The sequence below is a fragment of the Alligator sinensis genome, unplaced genomic scaffold, assembly GCF_000455745.1.
Source record: "Alligator sinensis unplaced genomic scaffold, ASM45574v1 scaffold108_1, whole genome shotgun sequence".
NCBI classification, from domain to species: domain Eukaryota; kingdom Metazoa; phylum Chordata; order Crocodylia; family Alligatoridae; genus Alligator; species Alligator sinensis.
Window position 1 is genome coordinate 1,048,817 of NW_005842110.1, and position 16,555 is coordinate 1,065,371.

Here is a 16,555-nt window from a genome sequence, read left to right on the forward strand (position 1 = left end):
CCAAAACCATTTGATTAAGGTAAATTATTAATTGAGCTGAAGTTCTGTGGCTGTCACAGAAGGAACACTCTGGTAGCGTACACTCAAGAGTCCCCACTGTAGCACTCTTCCTGCCAGTTTCTTCATAAAACTGTCGTGATAGGAAATGCCGCCTCAGCCTTTTGGCGTTACATCATGCTCTGCTTTTTTTCTCCATGTTGGTTGGAAATTGTCTTGTATGAAAGATTAAAAAATAAGGGGCATGTGCAATAGATCATATCTATATATATATATCTATATCTATACACACACACACACACGTACACACACACACACACACACACACACACACACACACATATATATTTTAATACTTGTGGACAAAATGATGTTACAAGTTGTTTGAAAACAACAAAATCACCAATGTCTTCCATTTTGAGATGTGTATAGTTCCATAAGCATTAGTGCTTCGTAGCAAACTGTAGTGCCATGTTAGGATCAGTGCATGAGCCTAGTAGTATTTTTACAATTTCAGAGAGACAAATTCTTAATGACAATAATAAACAATAATGTAATTAACAATAGAAAGGATACAGTAAAAATGTCATGAACATAAGCTAAAGATGCAGTATCCTTCCTTGCCAGTGATAGTGACGATTCTATCTTTGGAAGCAGATTTTTTTTTATTTGGTGGGTTTCATGGAAAATGTGGTTGACTTCTTGTTGCAAGTCTGTCCAAGCTATACAGTAGACCAGTGATTCTTGACAGGGGTGCCTTGGCACCCTGAGGTGCTGTGAGCCACTGGGTAACTCCTCTCCCACCCCGCCCACTCCCCTCAGGAGGAGCTAAGGATGGGCTTCAGTGTGAGGAGGTAAGATCATGAATGTCCCACTGCTCTACAGGGAGCCAAAAGCTCATTTCCTCTACGCATCCTCTCCCCATTTAAATGTTGCAATAAATAAATTATTGACTTGGGGTACCACTCTATTCCAAGAAGTTATGGAGGGATGCTAAGTTGAGAATCACTTCATTGCTGGCATCCAAACTAGTCATCTGTCAGGTTATTGGAGGTGAATCACATGGCAAATCCATGATGCTTGCTGTATTGAATGGCATGCTATCTTGTAATTTTAGAGGGAACTCTTTTAATCCTGATCAGCCATGAACTTCCTCTTCATGCACCCATTGCATACCCATTGCATCTGCCATGCCAAAAATGTGTACATCCTAAAGAGACGGCATATTTTATTAGCAGCTCTGTTACCCCTTCTTGGGTATCGTAATCTGCACTAATTATTCATCTGGGTAGTGCATTTTGCAGAACGAATAAAAAGTGACAAAGCTAATGTTTAGTTAATTATCAATATAGTTAAATTGTTTTGTGATACTGTCCACCCATTTTGTCTGAGGATGTTTGTATATATTGCTGAAAAGCCTAGACTGTGGATTTTTATAATTTTTCCAGCTATGAACTCTTGATCACACAGTAGTTTGTTTCTTTCTCTCTCTGTACAGTCGGAGAATGAGATGTTAAGTTAGGTGAAGTCTAAATAGTTTATCAAACAGGTAGCTTAAACCAGTAAAGCAAGGGACAGTGATTTGTACATGATTTTTATCTGATTTCCTGATATAGCATTTTAGTTGGTGTCAGTATTGCTTTTCAACCACCACTGTTTTGAAAAAGAACAAAACTTGGTATCAGCTTAGAGAGGGAGGATACTGCATCTTTTTTCTTGAGTCCTGCAAGTAAATGGCCACCTTGAGGAGAGAGGATGGGCATCTTGTGTTTCTGAGTTGATCTAATGTGTGTCTAAATTAATTAAATGGGAAGCATGCATGGAGATGCAAAGCGGGTGATCCTTGCAGAGGTAATTTCTGTAACAAAAACTAAATTCTGCATATTCCATGTCTCCAGATAAAATTGGCAAGCAGGCCATTTACAGCACAGCTCTGGGGATATCTGAACAAAAGTAGCTGTACCATTGAATCAAGTAGTTTAGTGCTTGGGAGAATCAATTGATGAAAAATACCTCTGAAACTGGAATGCAAATAGCACAGTATGTGGGAGGTAGGGGGGAATCCCTAATGCAAACAAAGCCATAAAATAATTTAATAAGAAAATAGAACTTTAGTAGCAATAATTATTTTGCATGTAATAGTTACTAACTTGCATTAGCAAGACTGTACAGTAGAGTAAGTAAGTGGGTATAACCAAATAAGTTTGTGGCGTTCTGTGTTGCAGGGGGTTGCACGAAAAGAAATGTTTCTTCTTAACTAGATGGGAGAATTCCTCTTACTGCTCCTATCATTGGAAAGTGTTTGGTACTTGCCCACTTTGGTGAGGAGCCTGATATAAAAACCTGGATAACTGTGTATCCTGTCTGAACTGGTGCATACTGGGGAAGAGCAAGCAGTTGTGTGTAAACAAATGGCTGATTTTTCCCCAGTTTGCTTATTTTGTTGGGTAGCATGTGTTGTGCCTCTGGAGAGGAAACCAAACCCATTCAGGTGCTGATGTGAAAAGAACTAGGTTCCATAGTCAGAAATCATGACTTTGAAGTTTTTTTTTTAATAGAAAAGGGTTCTGATATTTTTGTGGGGAGGTGGGTTGGGAGGCGTGGAGAGATACCAGGTAGTGATATCACAGGTCCCAAAATGAGAAATTATTGGGAAACACACTCCAAACCCTTAGACTGCAGGGACAAAACTACAGGATTTGTCTCTACAAATTCCTTGTCTTTCTTTTTCATTGACCTTTAGCTCTAGACCTGCTAAACACTTCCATTTTAGGCTGTGGCCATTTTCTGTTCATACTTTAAATTTTGCAAAGCCAGTTGTTTTAGGCATTCTGATAAGGCAAAGGGGAATCGATATGTAGTAAATTGTGCTTGGCATGGTTTTTACCATCTGCTAGAGAAGCATTCAAAAGAGCCCATGGAGTTTTAAAATACAGCCCACAGCTGACCCAATTTTCTTTATCAATGCATAGCTTGCAGAAGTGATACAGCTCTGCAGGTAATGCTCTATCCTGAACTGAATTATTAAACCAAAGTGTATAGTTATCCAAGTGGCTTGATTTCTTCAATCAGGATTGAATATTTTATACCACAATCTTTAATCTAGGGGTGTCTACAATTTGCTTCGTTTTTAGTAAGTTAAATAGAGGCTTTTGACTTCTCACTAGTTGATAACATGACCCCTGTTGGGACTAAGTGTGGGTCTCTCCAGTCTCATTTAATGTAACCAAGATGCATCCAAGATGAATGTAAGAATATATAAGTAGGTGCTAGCAAGTAGTACATACCTAGTATTAGTCTTGCATATGAAAATATCAGTGATTTTGAAACATGGTAACAATTCCAGCCATTAAATTATTGTCAAAATTAGCAGACCAAAAGGAGATACCAACTTGATCATGTTCTCTACGTAGTATAGTGTTATACCAGTCTTTATAAATTTAAGGAAAGGATTGGGAAGTAGACTGTCATAATAATGAAGACACTAATTTCACTTCTCAGAAATGTACTTCACTTGACTGGGTATTATTATTCTGCCGTTTCAATGAAAAGGGTAGGCAGGGGGTGAGTGAATGAACATCTGCTTATTGCTGCCAGTTCAGCCTTTCTGATGTGCTGTGTTCCAGGGACTAGTAGAGTACAGGTCCAAAGATTTCTCACAGCACCCATTCCTGAAATCCTGCTGGGCTAAGGCTGCAGAGCTGTGATGTGATTTCCCCCCCCCCCCCCCACTTTCATTGCTTACAAAACTAAGCAGAAATTTCAGACAATACCCAGTTTATTTCAAGATATCAAACAAGTAACATCCATGCTAATACCAACCTTTTTAGCGGGATCAAGTCTATTTTGTAAGTGTGTAGACTGCTTTCTGGTCCAGTAGGGCTGATGAAGAAGTTCTAGCTAGTACTGTGCTGTGAACTGCAACTATTGTTGGAGATGCTTATCAGTTAAGAACCTTCTCAGCACTAAGGAATCTTTGCAATACAATTTTCTTGAGCAGAGAGCAGTGGCACAAGGTTCAGGAGATAGATGCTTTAAATAGGATTTACCTTGATTGCAGCATTGGTAGGGTATTTTGTGGGATCTTTTGGAGGTATTTTTGAGTTGTTAAGGGAAAGCTGGACTTCTGACAGAATCTGGCACCATTCTTAAAACCTTTACTTTCAGTAACTTCTGTCAACCAGAGATGGAGACTGGTTGAGTTTTTCTTCAAAGCCTGCTGATAGAGTCTTTACTCAAACAGAAGGCTATATGATGGGCAGTTCAAAGTTAACTCTTTGTTCTGATGGTTCAGGATACCACTTCCACAGTACTCCCGAGACTAAAGCACAAAGAGCCAGCAATGGAACTTAGTTATCTTGTTCTATGCTGCTACTATCCATAGACTTCCCTGACACGCACACAGTTTCCTTCACTTCTCTTTGCATTTCCTCCCGATTCATGTCTTTAGAAAAAAATGTATGTAAGCAAAGGAAACATCACTTCTCTTACATACCAAGTCACAGTACAGTTGGATTTTCTGAGGCTTGCCCATTATCTTTGGTAATCACGTTTTAACTTTCTCTTACTTGTGTCCTATGTAAATTCTGCTCTCTCCCCAAACTAAGTATGTGTTTGCAGGTCAACTAAAAGAGGGCTGGTTTGTGAAGCCAGATGCATAGTGAGCTGCATGGACAAGCTGAAGAGTGGCAGCACAGGCCCACAAACCAAGTCTTAGAGCTAGTATTCTACTTATGCATGATTCAAAATGTTTAGTGTTATGTAGTTATTACCAGTAAATTGAGATATGCATTTATACATAATGAAGCAATAGGAACTAATATACCAATAGCTTGAACTTACTGCTTTGATTCTCAAATTTTGTTCTTAGAGAATGCACTGCCTCTGTAGAGAAAGAGGCAGAATGTACAAATAGGGACAGAAGCATGGCACCAAAACTGCATATCAGGAACAAGGATCAGCAGAACTCGCCTTTTTAACCTCTTACCTGGTTCACACTAATGCCCTGAGCATGTAAAAAAGCAGGGCCTGAACCGAGCGTGTTTAGTGGCGAGGTGAGGTTTCTCAGCTGCTGCAGTTGTAGCAAACAGAAGGGTGCAGAGTTTCTCACAGGGTGTTGGGAGGGCAAAAGTAGAATTAAGTTGGTCAACTTAAAGAACTGACCTCAAAGTTAAGCGACTGTAGAATTTGCCAGACAATAGGTGCAAGAGGTCTCGGCCTGATATGGTAAATTCTTTGGAGGTGATTAAAATCAATAAGCACAGTGCACATATTTCAGGTGTTGAATAGCTTTTTAATAGACAGTATTTTCAGGTAACTCTTTAGCCACATAGGCAGCTGTACTGAAGCATACTGGTATCAACCAGCAATAATGGCATCCTGCAGGAATGAACCTGAAAATATTGGCAAATTTGTGTATTTTAAGTTTTGACCAAGATTTTTTTACGGTTCTAAAATGAGGTTGGCTCAAGGTGGGGTGATGAGTGTCCTAATCTTCAACAACAGATTATAGTCTGGTCAGTCATAATGTCATTCGTTAAAAAAAAAAAATGTAGTGATCTCTAGCTTCCTAACATAAGGGAAATTGGGTGCCATCTGTTTGTTCACTATGTTCTCTGCAAAGAGTATTTCTCCCAAGTCACTTTGTGGGTGGTGTGGAGATTTTCTGTTGAGAATGAAAAAGTCATGATAGCTGTAGCAGAATCCAGAACTAATAATGTTCCTAAGCTTTTTAGTTCATTTTGCAGTATTTCTCACTTTGTTTATAGCTCCATCTAACCTTGTGGGAGGATTTAACTTGTGCAAGAATCCCTCCATGGAACTGAGGTTTCCTCCTCTTTCCTCACAAAAACTGGGGCAGGAGGAATGGATTCCAGGTCAGATTTATGTTTGCCTGCACCCTTAGCTGGCATAATGCAAGTCTCCACAACACCCCTTTAATGCAGGGTTGGTGAGGGAACCTTCTTTTTCTCATTGTCACTTTGTTTATAGATGCACAGTAGTTGCCAAATGAAGGTAGGAATATTAAGGGATGACTTGGATATTTTACAGTATCTGAAGATGGATGAAGTATATCCTTTGAGCCAACTTCTGTAGGCAAAAAGTGATTATTAAAACATGTTAAGCCAGTGGTTGACCGTGCCACTATAACCTTTAGGACTTTTCAGTTTTAAATTCTGTTTTAGTATATTGTTTTAATGGAAAGGTAAGAAGTTGAGTATGTACTTAAACTTGCTTATTTCCTTTCTAAACAAAAGGGAGGAATAGGCTACTCAAGGACTTCAATGCAAATATATTTTGTGAGGAGCAGAAATTTCGAAGTTTGGCCTTCAGCTCTAATGTCAATGGGATAACATAGAATCCTTGAAAGAAAATTTAAATTTATCCCAAGGCTTAGAAACCAGGTTAGAGAGGATTTCCTGTACTGAACTTTTGATGGTATACTCACATTTCTACTGTACTCAACTGCCAAGTGCAGGAAATATCAGTGGAGGAATTTAGTGGTAACACTGGAAACCATTTACTCCCATTGCACGGTGTATTTTACATGGTAAGAGTAAAATAATTTCTCCCTCTGTGTACTGAAGTTTTCCAAAAGGCAGCTTGTTTTTTATATCTATGCATCTTTGGGATTTCAAGAAGAATCTATTCTTTTTGACATTGTATAGAGGAACTGTTTCAAATGAACTTGGAAACTCTGCACCTGTAAACAAATTTTTTTAGCAATAAAGCAGCACGGGCTGAGAATGCACTAAAACCTAATTGTGTCATTTGTTAATGTGGCTAACTTCTTTGTATAAGCAAGGCACCATCTGTTGGAGTGCCTGGTGCTTACCACTGTAAGATCTTGTTCAGTTGCTTATAACTTTGCTGGACTTCAACCACTTAGACTGAATTTGCATGCTGAATGTCTGTTCCAGGCCAAGCTATTTTGGAAAAGTTCAGTCAAAACAAGTATTTTCCAAGACCCACGCTAGGGAAGACTTATTTGAAAAGCTTTGCTGTCTTCTTTTAGGGTTGGAGCTTTTGTCATCCCTGTGAACATGTGGCCAAAGTTATAAGCCTTTGGAAATAAGTTTCTACCTCTGGTCTGTTGCAGGCTGTCTGGTACAGATCCAGACATCTTGTCTTAGAAAAGGAAGCCTGTCCTCTGTGCTCACTCCCAATACCTTTTACATTCCTCAGCTCTGGGCCAAGACAGGATGGAGGAGGTTGTCCATACAAAAGAAATAAGAGCTAGAGCAATGTGGTATAGGGGAACAGACTAGGAATTTGGACAGAGAGGAATATTGAGAGCTGAAGGGCCACTGGAACTGAGAACAGTGGTAAATGGAAGAGGGATCTGAAGAGTGATGAGAACTGGAAATGACTAAAGAGAATAGGTTAGGGAAGAGCTAGGATTAAGATAGGGCAGAGGTGCTCACCCCCCAGTCCACAAGGCAGATGTGACCCCTGGCACTGTGTCATCTGGCCCACTGGGCTTATCATAGGTATGGAAATTTGGCAGCTGTAGCTTTCCTGCTGCCAAACTTCCAGATGTGTGTGGGGCCTCAGGCCCAGTGTGCTAGATCACGTGCCTGATCCTGGCATATGTGGGTGGTGTAGGCTACCAGAGCCTCTAGCAGGTGTGGCTTGGTGAGCTGGCATTGGGCCCCCAGGCATGATCTTGGTGCACAGAGCTTGATCTGGTCCAAAAACCAGCCCTGTGGAGCAAAAAGCTTGAACACCACTGGAATAGGACAAAGGGGGGGGGCATATTTGGAGAAATGGTCAGAAATCTCTTAATTAGAGCATACCAACTCTGAGCCTCTGGTGCAGTGGAACCAGATTGTGGGGTCTCCATTCCTGTGTCAGATGTTTGAACCAGTCCCCTATAGCAGTGGTTTTCAACCTTTTTGGGTTATTGTACCCCCAGCAGCTGGTCAAGAAAGCACGAGTCCTGCAGCAGACCGGGGTGGGGTGGGGGTGTTCCCCCAGCAGCCAGTCAATGAGCAGGGGGCAGTGTCCTCCACAGCCAATTGGCAAACGTACCATGGCAGCAGAAGTACCAACAGTGGCACCCACTGCCAAGTACCCACTAAGGCCCTCAGAAGTATCCCCAGTTGAAAACCCCTGCCCTACAGAGTGGCCAGCATAAAAGATGACAATCTACTACTGTTTGCTATTGCCCTCTTAAGTAGAGGTCTGTGTAACAGATTGCTAGGTTTCAACCTTGCTGGTGGCCAAGACATTGAACAAAGTCATTGATCTATTATGTTCACTGAACGAGGCATTGGTGTTGTACAATTTGTATGTGTGTATAACTGAATGTTATCTGTTCACTAGGGGGCCAAATTAAGGTTGTGCTAGAACTAATTCTGGTATTTTTTAAGTGTTTGTCTTATTAGTTTTCTTTTATTACAGTTGGTATATGTTTATTAAATACACAAGAAAAAATGACTTGCCAGTTAGGAAGATTAATGGTAGCATTATTTGTGCATCTAAATACCCATGCTTATGTTTGCTGCATGCTAAGCTAACAGGTAAGTCAGCAATTTTGCAGGCCAGGTTTATTCATATAATTTACATGCCACTACACTCTTCTGCTCATTTTTGTCTTCAGGGGTAGAACAATTTGGCACCAAGGATGAAAGGCAGTCCACTTAATGGAAATGTGAACACCTGTTGGCTGCCTTTCAGAAGTGATTTCAAGCAGCTGCAGGTGCTGAGCACCTCTAAAAAATGCCATCATCCAATATTATTCCAAATAGTTAGAGGTATTAGCCTTATTAGATTAAGAGTTTTCAGGACAGCCTTACCAAAACTTTTTAAAAACTCTTGCAGACTAAAAGCATTTTTCAGAGGTTTTCTCTATGTAAGTAGTAGTTCTGTGTATATTGTATATTTAGAAAAAAAAATTCCTTCATCTATCCATTACTATTGCACTAGAAAACCTAACAGACTAAACTTATTAAGAGTAAGATGTAGGATTATAGGATAGTAGAATTGAAAAGAACCTTACAAAATATCAAGTCCAGCATCTGGCTGTAGTCAGGATCATCCCTGACTGCTATCCCTGTGAAGTGAACTTTGGCACACAAAAGCTTGTGCTATGTGTATATCTCTACTTTGGTTAGTTTATAAGGTGAAAATCTACCTGGCTTTCTACTAAACCATCCCAGCCAAGTATCTATCTAACCTGCTTTTCAAAATTTTGGAGGATGGAGATTCCACAGCTTCTCTAGGTAGCCTGTTCCAATGCTTGACCACCCTCACAGTCAGTTCTTTCTAATCTTGTTTAATTTTCCTCTGCTGCTAGTTGGGGCCATTGCTCCTAGTTCTGTCCCCCCCAGCCACAGAGAGGTCAGGTCTATCCTTTCCATAATCTTCCTCCAGGTACTTGAAGACTTATCAAAATCTCTCTATCAACTAAATAATCCTATTTCTTTCAGCCTTTCCTCATAAATCATTAAGACTCTCCACTAATCCTGAGATTTCAAAGGGCCACAGATTACTGCTGTATGTGTCCGAGTGCCTTTGAAATTGGATTTAGATGCCTTGCTGTCACAGTAGAACTCAGCCTGAGTTAGGGGCCCAGGTTCCATATCCAATGCCTGAGGAAAGTTTGGCAGCTGAGAATGGGATCTACAATAGCCAGCATGCTCAGTAGGGCACTGCCAAAGCTACCCAATTGGAAATGTTGAGGATCTCTCTTATCTCCTGCCTGCCACACTGGGCCCCAGGGAAATGCTTTCTGCAGCCCAGGATTCACAGGCTTGAACCCTCTCCTGGAATTAGACATCCAAGCTTTTTCTTTCAGAAACCAGAGGCATCAGGCCTTTCTTTCAAACCAAGATAGATGATGGGTATGGTGGTGCTGATGCCTTCTCTTTTACCAGCAGCTCTGTGACAACAGCATTTGAGCAAGGTGAGGGATTTGGCTTACCACCTCCACCCAAGCAGATATGAAACCATGTCTCCTATCTGCTAGGAGACACCATAAGCACCAGGCTGTAGGATATTTTTGCTGGGTCTTTGCTTTCAGTGAAAGCTGTCCCACTTTCAGGTAGTGATTATATAGTCACTGATCCAGAGACCACAGGGAGAGGGGGAAAAGGAAGAAGCTCAGCTTGTGGCAAAGGTACTCACCTGAGAGAATGGAGTCTTATGTTCTAGTTCCTGCTCCACTCAATATGCAAAAGAGAGCTAGACCACACAATGAAGAGTACAACTGATTGTTCGGCAGGACCCTTTGTTACAGAAGATCAAATTCTGCGCTAGTTCTCGAAAGATTAATTCCACAAACAAGACATGAGATGTTATTCACCAGTTGTAAAGTAAAAAAAAAAGCAGATGAGAAGGTTGAAATTTGACACCAGTGTTTGCTACAAAATAGCTTTAAATAAAATCAACATTAAGTGCCCTCTTTAGGTCAAGTCACCATCTTAGTAACAGTTCATCCATCTCTAAACTATTGTCACACTGTCTGTAGACTCAGGCAGGTGACACTGCATTCATTTTACATCAGTTTGACAAGTGAAAGATTTCTTAACAAGTTTAAGTTTTAATCCCTGTTCCCCCCATCTATGTGAAAAATTTCAAGCATCATATTAGTTATGGAATACAGCAGGATTTAATAGTATTACTAGGTCTCATCTGCACTTGAGCTGGACAGAGATGCTGGATGACCAAATCCCAGGAAGATTAATGTATAGTTTGCAATTAGTAGAAAGTAGTTGTCTTATGCTATTTACCACATGTTGACATGCAGCTCAAAAAAAATCAAAGTCCCAAGCCCATGTGCTACTTATTCCAGTGGTAAGAAATAGAGAGGTAGCTAGCTGGAAATGTAAAAGTTGGCAAAGGTACACTGTTAACATAACACTTAAAGGCCTAGTCATGGCCACCTCGAACCTACTTGATGTACTTATAACAAACCGGCATAACTAACAGCTTGTCTTTGTCACTGACAGAAACAAGCAGTAGGAATGGTTTAACCTACCCTTTGAAGGGAAAAGGAGGATGGGGTGGGTTGATTCAGAAACACAAATACTTGGTCTTAAGCAGGATGTAAACATAAAGTCCATGGGAGATAACTGGAGTTACTGTAAGGAAAGAAAGGGCAAAAATAAGCAGCCCCATAATTCAGTGTTTGAGAGTGATGTTGAATGCTGTAGTGAAGGCTGAACGAGTAATGAATTTAAATGAAGTTTGATCACTGAGATCATATTATTCCAGGTGACCTTTGTGCAAGTCTCCCAGTGCCATCAATAGATCAAGTAAGACCTATTCATATCACCTAATATCAAGGGTGATATTAGTCCTAAATACATAGCCAGGCTAGCTAAACAGGGTCCAGCCATCTCCACAGACCAAGCAACTTTCAAGTTGGTTCCTTATTACAGTAAATCTCTGGATCTTTCATGAACAAATCAAAGCTGTTTAAAGTATTTTAATTAAAAGAACTGTCTAGTCAGGAAGGCTCCAGCTGCAGCACTTAGAGCAAAAGTGATGTCTATTACAAGACAATTTAAGTTATCATACAAAATGTCATTTTTTCAAATAAATAATTAGTCTTGATTTCATTTTCAACTATTAATTCAGCTGCCACTGAGAAATACTCTCATAACTTCAACGTGAGTTCCTCCTAAGGTTGTGCAATGTAGTTATCCATCTTACAACAACAACAACAAAAAAAAAACTATGCTAGGTAATATACAAGACTAATATGCCCTCCTTGCATTTGATGGCATCTTAAAACAGAGCTTTTAATATTCTAGGTTATTCTCAGCTATTTGGCTTAACCAGCATAAACAGTCCAAGAGGCTTCAAGTAGTAGTTAAGAAATTTATGTCCTGCTTTTCTGGTTATGTTGATCCAAGCCACCATTGTGATGACTCATATGGGGCTTTTTGCCAAGTCACAGCCCACCTCATTTAGAAGTTTGCATATTCATTGGGTATTTTTGAGAAGTCTAAAATAATTGAAAAAAAAAAAAAAAAGGGCAGGGATTACCCACATCAGCAACTCAAATTAGAAACAATGTGGGTTGGCAGTCCTTTGCACAGGGCAAGAAAGGGGAATTTGCTCATTACTAGAATTAAACGCAGCAAATACTTCCCACGCTGCACCCAACACATTTCAGGGAGCTACTGAATTCACTAAAGTATACCTTTGAGGAGAAGAAAGCATTTGCAATCTTTCCGGTGAATGAGGGAAGACGATAAATAAGAAATACTGCTCATAAATCAATGACAAAGTCATAGGACCCTCTTCTTTCTATCCTGCAAAAAATGCCACCTTCTTCCATGTCTGATTAATTTTTAAATGCTTTAAGAGGAGCAGAACCCATTCAAGCCTATCAAGGAAATATCTAGACCAACCCCCAACTGTTATGAGCAATTTATCTACATGAAGAGGTGGTGTAGACTTTTAGGCACCTGTCAAAATACATTTTATAACAGCAGATCTTGAATAGGACCAGCTGTTCATGTTTTTAACTAACAGTCTCAAGACCCTAAAGTCAGCTTTCAAAGGCTGTTTTTTGTGAAGTGGCTAAGACTTAGGAAGAACCACAGTATCAACTGTAGTATTTCAAAAGCTGGAAGTTCTACATGGACACAAGTATGAGTTTCTCACTGCGCAAGATCCAGTGAATTTCCGTAGTCTTAGATACATTTCAGGATCAGTTCTTTCTACACAGGGACTAAGTAACACAATAGTTTTCCCTGACATTCACAGGCATATTTCAGACTTTTCTTCATTACAATGAAACCAATCAGACTGTTTTCTTCATTACATGCACCAATACACAAATGGCTCCAGCAGTCTGGTAAAATGGCATATTAATTGTTTGACTTGATTCGTGCACGCTCTGGCTTTAAGCAAGCTGTCCTTGATGAGCATCCCTGCTTATCTGCCATATTCTGCCAGTTCAGTTCTTCTAGTCTCCTTATCAGGATTTCTAGGCGTACATGGATAATCACAAGTTGTTCCTTCAGCTATGGAAAAAGAAGGTGAGTACTATTAAAGGGAGAAAAAGAACCTTACACTACCTGTGATTCTTCAAGATGTCTTGTCCACAGGGATTCCACTCTTGGTAACTAACAAGCAACTGGCAGATTGCCTGAAAATAGCAAGAGACGTCCTAAACTAGTGACTGCAACTTTGCAAAAAATGACACCCAGTCTGAGCCTGAACTAGGGAGTAGCTAATGTTAAGTGTAGGGACAGCACCCACACTGGAAAATGTGGAAAATGCTGTGTTATAAAGCAGAAAGCCAAAGATGACTGTGGCCTAATATAACTGGGAAAATCCTTTTTAGTTAAATTCACAGCAAGCTCTTATACAGGCCAAGAACCCCCTTGACAATCTCTGGATGGAAACAAGTTGTCCTCTCACCCTTTCAGGAGATGTACCAGTGTACTACACATAAAATGATACTCACATTAGATGTGATGGAAAGTTTTCTTTCATCCAAGGCAGAGTATTTGGAGGGGAAGCAGGGGAGAGGAAACAAGGAGTCAAACTCATTTTATACAAAAAGTCTGAAACTACCTTGGGCAAAAACTTAAATGAAAGACAAACATGATGGTCCTTTGAAGGATCATGTATGGATGGCCCACCAAGAGAGAACAATGGCATACCCATGCCATTGTTGCCGCAGCTACATAGGAAAGTTATCATCCCCAGCAGCAGCATCTTCATGAATACTGTGCTGCTGCGAGAAGGCTGCCTCCTAACCCAGAAGCAACGTGACCACAGCCGATTAGCAATTGAGCGACAATGGTTGACTAATCACTTCCTACCCTTTCATCAAGAAGAGGCTTTAATACTGTACGTGTATTGCCACATGGTTCATTGCCATAAATTGCTGCGGTTCAGATATGGTAAGTACCTATACCCCTGGAGCCATTCTCTCATTTTACCACTGAGATCAAATCTGCTATGAATATGGCTAGGGATCAATGAGCTCTTAACTGAAAAGGAATAGTCAGTGTTGATTTAAAAAAGGAGAAACTACAGTAGAAAATTCATGTCACTCCTCCCTCTCCCCTCCCCTGAAAAAAGAAAGAAAGGGGAGGGGAAGAAATTTGTTGAAAGGCAACTCAGAAAGTCAGAGTGGTATTTCAGCTCTGGGATACTGAAGGCATGTAAATGAGCTTAAGTCTTGCCTTCCTCACTTTCTAAAAAACATACAGAGGAAGATTTTTACACAGAGCAATGAATCAAGGACATCTCTCCCCTAGGCAAGTCAGGCATCTAGAACAGGGGTGGGCAAGTATTTTGGCCAGAGGGCCACTTGGGGAGTTTCAGTGAGCTGTTGTGGGCCAGGTCAGCACCCTGCCCCCCTGCCCATAACAGTTCACCATAGCTCCCTACACGGCCGCTGCACTCAGCTGGGTGGATGGGATGGCGCCGTGAGCAGGTGGGAAGCAGCATCCAGGAGTGGGTAGGTCCACAGGGCCAGGATCATGGGACAGTGACAGTGTGGGACTGGGGCCTGGGGCAAAGCTGAGATCTGCTCCCCCCACATCCCTGTAACAGGTGCCATTTCTGCGGGCAGGGGCATGCAGGGAGCAGACTACAGCTCTACCTTGGCCCCAGCCCCTCATTGTCACCGCCCTGTGATCCCTGGGTCTCTATGGAGGCTGGCTGGAACCCATGTAGGCAGGGTGGATGGGATGGGGCTGCAAGTGGGTGGGGAGCAGGGGCTGAGGACTGGGATCATGGGGCAATAATTGCCCTAGGCCCCAGCCCTGTGCTGAGTTGCAATCTGTTCCCTGTATGCCCCTGCCTGAAGAACCAGCATCCAGAGGGACATGTGGGCAGTGGGTTGCGGCTCTGCCCCAGGCCCTGGCCATGTACCGTCACCACCCTGCAATCCCAATCCCTGGCCGCCTGTCCTGCTCCCAGCCCCATCCCATCCGCCCAGCCTGCCCACACAGGTCCTGAGTTGGTCTCCATGGAGACCCTGCCTGCCCGCTCTGTCCCTCACCCCCAGTGGTGGGCATGGGGCACATGGACTGGGGTGCTTGGATAGTAGGGATGGTTTTGGTAGTGGCAGCAGAGACTAGCAGCAACAGCTGGAAGGAGCTGCCACTGCCAGGAAGTAAGTCTTGCCATTGCATCGCCCTAGCCCTGCAGTGCACCTAGGAGCAGCAGGACTGGCTGCTTGCACCAAGGCCTGGGCTGCCCCCTACACCTGGGTCAAGGGACCTGCTGTGGGCTGGACAACATCCCATGGCAGGAGCCTATGGGGAGCTCTGTGGGCTGGATAGCATGGCACTTTCTGCTGGATAGGGCAAAGTGGGATCTAGGCAGTGACTCCATGGATCCAACCTGAGGGGCCAAAAGGAACCCCTGAACTAGTTTCCAAAAAAACCCGCCTCCAGTATAACATTTTTCAGTACTGCTTCAAATAATTGCATGCAGCTTGCATTTCATCCCCACTTTGTATACAAAATCATGAAGATACTTTACTTTTGACAGTTTTCTGTTTAGGTTCAAAGCAGGAAAGGTCATCTCCGAGCCATCTATTGTGGTTTTAGTTGTTAAGAAGTAACTGAAAAAACAAATCAAAAGAAACAGGTCAAAGAGCAGAAATTACAAAAGCATGTTGTTGTCCCCCAGTGTGGATGCTTTCACTCAGGAGAAAAGTGGTCTCAGTTTGCTGTAGCTTACTTGCATTATTTACCCTTGCCCCCTTCCAAATCAATGTGAAATTAGAAATAAACTTGGGGGAGTTAAAGCCATTAACTGTGAGACTGGAGTGCACTAACCAGAGGATGCAGTCTTTGAAGAGACAAAAGAAGCCTCGCAGATAAGCCAGGTCACTGGAGCTAGAATAAAGATTGAAGCCCAGGATGACTCCACATGAACGACAATACAACGCATTGTAAGTGCTGAAAGGAGAGAGGATAAAAAAGAAAGTTTTACTAGGCTAAGAGATTTCCAAAGCTAGCATGGGCATTGCTTGCTAGTCACAAGACACTGGATCCTGAGCTAGATTATGACACCTAAACAAATTATGTAATATTACTTCTGCATGCATGCAATCAGGGAAATGGTCACAAAGGCTATGAATCCTCAAAAACATAACCTCTAATCCAACAAAATCATCACTACTGTAAGTGCAGTCCCCACTCAAAAATTTTGGAACCTGCAATTAAGATTAGGAGGAGAATATTACACCCAGCCTTTAAAACAATAGAAATTTCAGAATACCAAATTGCTAGTGAAATTAGAGGTGCACCGATACATTGGTCCGATATCAGATTGGCACTGATAAAAGAAGACTAGCAAGTTGCCCATCAAGAATGACAGGCGGGGATGAAGCCCCGTGTCCGTGCCCCCACTTCTCCCTGCTGCTTGGGATCCATGCCCGTTCTCCCCACCTCTGCCATGTCAGGACTGCTCCTCCCCTCCTCCCACTGAGTGTTTATGGCCCCACCCCCACTTCTCGTGTGGCACTGTTCCCCCTGCTCCCCCTTACCCCCCTCACCACATCGTGTCCAGGCCCATTTCTCCCCCCTTGGCCCCCTGCTGCCTGGGGGGGGGGGGGGGGGAAGAGCGAACT

The 16,555-nt window shown here is 42.1% G+C and overlaps 1 protein-coding gene across 1 annotated transcript in view; it reads right to left on the minus strand.

Annotated features, from left to right (window-relative positions):
• Positions 1–6: 6 nt before the first annotated feature.
• OIP5 (Opa interacting protein 5) overlaps positions 7–16,555 on the minus strand; it is a gene marked incomplete at its 5' end in the record, with an annotated part of 21,322 nt that continues 4,773 nt past the window's right edge. Inside the window, 3 exons of the mRNA XM_025205313.1 lie at positions 7–12,977; positions 15,460–15,541; positions 15,759–15,881. Of these exons, the coding sequence (XP_025061098.1) occupies positions 12,822–12,977; positions 15,460–15,541; positions 15,759–15,881 (361 nt within the window). The remainder of the gene's footprint in view (positions 12,978–15,459; positions 15,542–15,758; positions 15,882–16,555) is intronic.